The sequence below is a fragment of the Magnolia sinica genome, chromosome 4 (genome assembly GCF_029962835.1).
Source record: "Magnolia sinica isolate HGM2019 chromosome 4, MsV1, whole genome shotgun sequence".
Classification (NCBI taxonomy): domain Eukaryota; kingdom Viridiplantae; phylum Streptophyta; class Magnoliopsida; order Magnoliales; family Magnoliaceae; genus Magnolia; species Magnolia sinica.
In genome coordinates this window covers 111,042,618-111,050,088 of record NC_080576.1, presented here as the reverse complement: position 1 = coordinate 111,050,088, position 7,471 = coordinate 111,042,618, and the positions used below count along the sequence as shown (strand labels likewise).

Genomic DNA, 7,471 nt, shown 5'->3' with positions numbered 1-7,471 from the left:
GGAAAAATGTTTTTTTTTTTCAAAAGTGTATGTCTTTGTTCATTTAAAAAATAAATAAATCCACCTTTACAACTGGGAACTCCTTTACATAAAATAGGAGACTCAACATGGAATACGGCAAAATAATTACAGAATGGTACCACCTGGGATCACACCATTTTAATCGATCCCAATCCAACTTTGTCAAGAAAATGAAACCTCAAACCTGACGAGGAAGCTCTAATTGATTCTCGAAACAAGCACGAGACTAAGAAGCACTTCCTAAGCGAGCCATAAAATTTGCCGGCGAGTTCCCTTCCCTTAGGATGTGCACAACAGTGGTTGTACCCCTCCTCCTTAGCTGATTAATCCTATACAATCACGCCTTCCATTTCCAACCTAGCTACACCACTCCATTGATTAGGTCTACTACCAGCCGCGAATCTGACTCTATAATGATTTGGCAAAAACCCCTCTGAAGACCGATTAATAGGCCATCATGCACCGCGCGTAGTTCGGCAACAGTGTTTGATCCGATACCATAACCAGCTGAAAATGCAAAAATGAAATCACCCCTCCCCTCTACAAATTCCACCTCCACCAAAACTCCCCGGATTTCCTCTGGTTGATTTATCTACGTTAATTTTAACCCATCCGGTCAATGGCCTCTCCCACTTGATCACAACTGGTCGGCCTTCATTTTTGGAGTTAAAAGGCAAAACACCACCAAACCTCGTTATATCTGGCCACCCTGTCCTAGTCGCACGTCCACCGCTGCTAGATCCGTTAAGTAGGACAGCCCACCATTTGATTTTAGCAACCACTCGATCAAAGGACACCGATCTACTTTCAAAAACTGCAGCATTGCGTGCTTTCCACAGTTCCTAGATTATAATGCAAGGAATCAGTATTATGCTTACCGATCTACGCTGCATGGAAGAAACAACCGCCCACCATTGAAAAAGCCTGGCTTCAATCGAGATTGCTGGCATGACGTTGATCGCCAACCAACTGCCAATAGCCAACCAAACTGTCTGCGCCAATATGCTGTTTACAAACAGGTGAAATAGAGTTTTGATGCCAAAGGATTGGGAGTCCTGAAGAGTGCAACAAACACACTTGGATGCAAGCTGAACTCCTTGGGATTGCACTACACTATCCACTGGGACTGCTTTTTGAATCACTTTCCAAACGAGGAGAGAAATTTTGGGAGGAAGTTTCGTATGCCATACCCATCTTGACCAGCTCCGGCTCGGATTAGGGACCCTGGACATCTACCAAGTTGATTTAACGAAAAATTCCCCTAAAGGCGTTAACAACCAAAATGGCAAATTTGCTTCCTCTGAGGTATGATAACCAGCCTGAAACACATGATCAATGACACTCTGGGGAAGGAGAAGAAACGCAGCTAAGGGGGGAAGAGGACCAAGTGATCCAATCACCTAACATACTTGGACGTCCTGCAAACCGACCGACACTTCTGCTTCAGCTAGCTGATGGAGAGGGCCCAGACCAGTCCAATTCACCATCCAAAAATTGCATTTACTTGCACCAATTTGCTATTGGACAGGGGATTCAACTGTAGGAATAAGTTCCCTAATTCGCTTCCACAGGGGAGAAGATAGCCGGCTTGACGTATCCAACCCACCTGAAGACACGTCGAGTTGATACTTCACTGTTATAAATGATTTTCAGACATTCTCCTCCTTTCCAAATTTAATTGTCCAAGCCATTTTAAGGCGAAAAGCCCTCATTATGTCAGCAAGCTTTCTAAAACCAATACCCTCCTCGTCCTTTGGCATAGTCATCAATTTCCAAGCTTTCCAATGACACTTCTGTTTCCCCTCTGTCCAGCCTCAAAAGAAATTCGTCATGTGCCTCTCAATTGACTTTAGCACCTGAGCATGAATATGGACCGCTGCCATAGAATGAACCGGAATACTAGAGAGGACGTTCTTTATGAGGACCACTCTCCCTACCTGGGATAAGATACAGGCCTTCTACCCATTAATTCGCCCCACTACTTTATCCACCAAAGGCTTAAGCGCCCTTGCTTTTAGTCGCCCTTCCGCTATTGGAACCCCTAGATAAGTTAAAGCAGAAGGCGATTTGCCAAAATCGAGTATTTCTTCGATTGATCTCAGTCGAGTAAGTGGCATCTTTTTAGAGCAATAAAAGGAACATTTCCGCTGATTTATTCTTTGGCCCAAGGAAGCTTGGTAGGATTCTAGGAATTTCTTGATCTCTTGGAGAGAGGATTTGCTCCTATTTGTGAAAATTAATGTATCGTCGGCATATAGCAAATGTGATATCACAGGGTACCCTCTACTTAGTGCAAAAGGCCGGCTAACCTGATGGTTTAACATGCTTTTAACACCCCTGCTAAGAACATCGGTTATGATAATGAACAAGCTTGGAGAGATCGGGTCCCCCTGCCTCAAACCCCTCGAAGACTTAAAAAAGCCAGCCATTTCTCCATTTATAAGAACTGAGAACCAACTGTTCGCCCAACATTTTTCGACCATCTCAATCCAAGGCTCGTTGAACCCAAAGCGATTTAAAACCTGGATTAGAAATTCCCAACTGACCCTGTCATAGGCTTTATCCATATCTAACTTCAAGATAATGTTTCCCTTGCAGACTGACCTATTCAATTCCCTAAACAATTCTTGAGATAAGGCAATATTCTCAGCGATCGATCAACCATGCACAAATACCCCCTGTTCTGGCGAAATCATCAACGGAAGAATGTGACTAAGTCTTGATGCAATAACCTTGGAGAAAATTTTATAAAAACAATTGCACAAGCTGATTGGTTGAAAATTAGAGAACTACTTAGGAGAAGCTGATTTCAGGATTAAACAGATGATCGAAGATGTAACTGACCTTGGGAGATTTCCTCCTTAGAAGAAGAAGGAGATAGCCCTATGTAAATCCTGACCAACCAACTCCTAGCAAGCTTGAAAAAGCTAACTGAGAAACCATCTGGCCCAGCCGCACTATCACTCGGGATGGATTGAATTGTAGAGTGAACCTCCAACATTGTAGGGATCGCCATCAACATGTCATTGTGGGCTTGCGTTACCTTATGGTGAATGCATTGAAGGAGGTTCTGATCTATGTGACATGGCTCAACACTGAAAATCTATTGGAAATGAGCCACCATTGCAGCTTTTAAATCTGCCTGATTTTCTGCAATTTGCCCTGACTCCAGCTCCACCTGATGAATGATTGCACGCCTCCATTTTTCCATAACTGTAGTATGAAAAAACTCCGTATTTTTTCCCCCTCTGTCAGCCAGTCCACCCTCGATTTCTGCTTCCAGAATATTTCCTACATAAGCTCCAAAGAGACTAACCTGGCTGAATTTGTGTTGAGCTCCTGCTGCATTCTGATAAGCTGATGCATCGGACCTGAAAAATCCTGAATTTAAGCCTCCATCTCGACCACAAGACGCTCCACTGTCTTTATCTGCTCAAAGATATTCCCAAACTCATCTTTATTCCAAATTTTTAGATCATTTTTCACCTGCTTGAGTTTGGAAACCACATTGTAAATTGGATGATTAGACTCCACCTTGTTCCACGCTGCCTTGAACACACTGATAAAGTTGTCATGTTTTGTCCACATTCGTTAGAAAAGGAAAGGTTTTGGATCACTGTTCGGCTGCTCTGGGAAAGTCAGGAGGAGCAGTGCATGGTCCAAATGAATGCGAGGAAAGTGGGAAACCTGGAACCTCGGGAAGAGCATGGACCACCTGACATCGATGTGGACCCGGTCTAGCCTCACCCAAACATGAGAGGTACCCGCCTGATTATTACTCCAAGTGAACCTATTGCTAGAAAAGCCCGCATTTAGGAGACCCGTACAATTAATTGCATCAGCAAATTCTGCAGAGGAAGCTCTATCTGCAGCCCTACGGCTTCTTCTTTTCGAGTTGTCAACTATCGCATTAAAATCCCCGCATACTACCCATGGGCCTTGTATCGAAGACGAAAGGGAAGCCAGGTCCGCCTAGAGAGTTCTCCTCAACACCCGAGCACACCTGGCATAGACAAATGTTATATATAATGGAGCAGCACTATTTTGTATTGATGCCACAATCGACAAACACTGGTCAGATTTAAACAGTAAAGAAACAGATACAAGAGACTTATAAAATAGCCAAATCTTGCCTCCCTTATCACAATTCGAGTAGGATGAGTGAAAACCCAAAGATAGACCTGTTTGCACTCTTTTCTCATCACTAAGCATTGGTTCAAGAAGCGTCACAATTCGAGGATCATGGTTTCTGATAATCCTTTTAGCAGTCCTAACCGACCTTTGATTGCCAATGCCACGTACATTCTATACAATGATCTTATCCATCCGTCACACATCCTGTATTTACGGCCCTTCTCTTCAACATTCGAAGCCTTGAGCTCTAGTTTCCTTTATCGTAAAGAATTCTGTCTTCTTGACTGCTTCACAATTTTGTCCACAGCAAGCATTGTCTGTCCCTCCTGCAGTCATTGTTCAGCCAAATCCTGATGCCTGAAATCCCAGTCAAAATCGTGCCCCATTTCCGTATCTTGTTCCTGATCTTGTTCGACACATTGATTGGCAGCTAGGCTCTCATAATCTTCTTCCCGATTCTCATAAGATGCACTAACTGGTCTGATGACAGAGGAAAAATGTGGTGAGAGGTCCACCTCGAGGGTAGCTCTCTCCTTCGGGTTTTTCCTTCCTTCAAATTCGGTAGTTGGATATGAATGTCTACCACATCTTGTCACAGCTCTGTATTCTCCAAGAATACTCACTTCAGTTCTGCTGTCATCGCTCTCAGCCACCTTAGCCCTATTTCGCATATAATTGTTCCTTAACTCTGCTGGAAGGTTCTTCTTTCCATAAGCATGCACCATTTCATCTGTTCCTGAGGTTGCAAATGTTTCCTGATGTTCATTGGAGAGTTTCCTGCTAATGCTCTTTTGACATTCCTTTCCACAAAGCCATCAGGGTGTATCATATCCAAATGGCTGACTGTAAGAATTATGCTCTGTTGTGGCTGGACATATGGCCACATTCCTCACAACATATCAGCTTCACCTTGACTAACAATAACTTGGTCTGTATTCAGATCTACATGAAGAGGCTGTAAACAGCCCTATGTTTCATCCTGTTGACACTCCTCTCGCCGTTCCCCTTTCGCGTTTTCATCCTGCCTTAAAGTGTCTTCGGTTCTGGCTAATGGAGATATAACATTAGATGGACTGATCAGAAGTACTTGACCAGGAGCTTCTCTTTCTCCCCTTGTTCCCATTATGGCATTTGCACCAACACCTGTAACAACCTTTCCACCCGGGCTGACATTTTCACCTGCGCTGGCATTTTCACATGTAATGACATTTTCACAAACTCCTGTTGTGACTGTTCCCCCTGCACTTACATTTTCACAAACTCCCGAATTTACATTGGCACAATCATCTGTAGTGACAATTCCATAAGCATCCGAATTTGCTTGGACACCATCACCCATAGTGGCATTTGTGCAAACGTCTGACTGTTTGCCCGATATACCCTTGCTAGTATCTTCTACCCTTACTGAAGTATTTCCACAAACAGCTGATGGGGGCCCGGAACTACCATGGAATCTTCTGAGAACCCATTCCTTGGTGCTCTCATTCGTAGCTTGTTTGATGGATGAAGAGTATCCGGGCTTGATCAGAGGTTCCATCTTCGCAATAATGGGATATGCCTTCCCCAAAATGTTTAACCGCAAAACATGGTTGAAGCTTACTCCCGAATGGGGAATGACTTTAATCCGCGCAAACGTCTGAAAGTATCCGAATCTCGAGTTGGAATCTATTTGTATGATCTTACCGAAATAACTAGCTAGATCTAGAATGACAGACTCAATCCAGGCATGGGCTGGAATACCGAACAGTTTGACCCAGACACCATCACCCCCTATTACCTCTTCTGGAGAGCCCCATTTCCTTATGTAATGCAGCGTTTCTATTGAAGGCGTCAATCTCTGCATCAGATTTGAACATAAGCAGGAATTTCATTGCAGTGATCCTCACTATCTCCACGGCAGAGAACTTCAGATTCGAATTCTTCAAAGGTCCTGATAGTCTATCAATGCAGACATCCCAGTCCACCGCTGTCTCCACCATGGTGAGATTCAACCTTCGAAGCCGGTTCTCCACTACTTTATGGTCTGCGATGGTAGTGACCCCCGAACTCCCTTCCATCAGATTAGTTGATCACGGTTTTGATCTGGTAACTGCATCCATAAACGGTCGATCCATGTCGGGCTTTTGCTGCTGGTATTCAGGGTAAGAAATTGATGGCATTGCTACCTGGGTGCCAAATTGCCCTTTCGCCCAAGCAATATGAGCCACCCTACCATTAATCCTTCTTTCATGAAAATGTTGGATTGCATTGAGAGCATCCTGTTCATAACAGAAACGGATGAAAGCGAATCCACGAGATCGATTGAGATGCAGATTCCATGGAATGAACACATCCCGTATTTTCCCAAATCGGCCGAAAATATGAAGAAGATCTTCTTCCGTGGTATCAAAAGTTAGGTTCACTGCAAAGAGGGAGAAATGAGATTTTGAAGGCTGAGATTTTTGAGCTGTATTCCTATCCCACGGACCCTCCCGATCTCGATCCCCTTCCCACTCCTGCTCCCGTTCCTCCATTTCACCTCCATACTCATCAACTTGTAAGTAGTTGATTGAACATGTTAATATGTTCATTATTAGGGGAAAAATGTTGTTAGACATTTTTGTACACATTATATCGATCAAAACCAATTAAAGGTTTGCTCGATAGATTGAAGATCAATGGAACTTGTGCATTTTGGTTTTCTTTTTTTCTACACACTTTGCACACGATCTAACCGACAACACATGATGACTATGGATTTTTTTTAAAAAAATTTGGAACAAGTCATCTAAGATAGGTTGTTTTAAACCTAAATGGGTCTAAGGTTAGAGTCACCAAGGCAGCTCAATTTACCTGTTTCTTCACTCCTTGATGTACCAAGTCTTCATGTGCCTTTGGTCTTCGGCTTCCAAGGGCTCAACTGACTCATTGATATACACTGACACACATTGTTGACAAACAAGTGCACTTATAACTATTATGGATTAGTAACCAATATAGTTACAGAGGCGTGTGCTATGCTTGATGGTATCAAATAATGTAATATTGTTGGGCTTCAGAATGTGATTGTTGAATTTGACTCGAAAGTGGTGACAAACAACTTGAAAATGCCTTGTTGTTGTAACCTCTCGTAGAAAATATGGTACATAATAAGAGAGATTGAAAATCAAACTTTCAAGACTAAACCACGACCATACATATAGATAAAACAACTTCACAATGGACTGCTTGGCCTGTATTAGAAGTAGTGATGGGGGCAACATGATGTATTTGAGGAGAGTTTACCTCCCTAGGAATGAGGGGGAATCTGACGATAGACAATGAGGGTGTTGGCAAT

The 7,471-nt window shown here is 43.2% G+C and overlaps 1 protein-coding gene across 1 annotated transcript; it reads right to left on the bottom strand.

Annotated features, from left to right (window-relative positions):
* Window positions 1–6,224: 6,224 nt before the first annotated feature.
* LOC131244287 (serine/arginine-rich splicing factor SC35-like) lies at window positions 6,225–6,668 on the bottom strand. The gene has a single exon (XM_058243920.1). It carries the CDS (start codon window positions 6,666–6,668, stop codon window positions 6,225–6,227), a length of 444 nt encoding a protein of 147 aa, XP_058099903.1.
* Window positions 6,669–7,471: the final 803 nt, after the last annotated feature.

Coding starts and splice junctions, on each gene's coding strand:
- LOC131244287 (XM_058243920.1), bottom strand. CDS start 6,668: ATGGAGGAACGGGAGCAGGAGTGGGAAGGGGATCGAGATCGGGAGGGT.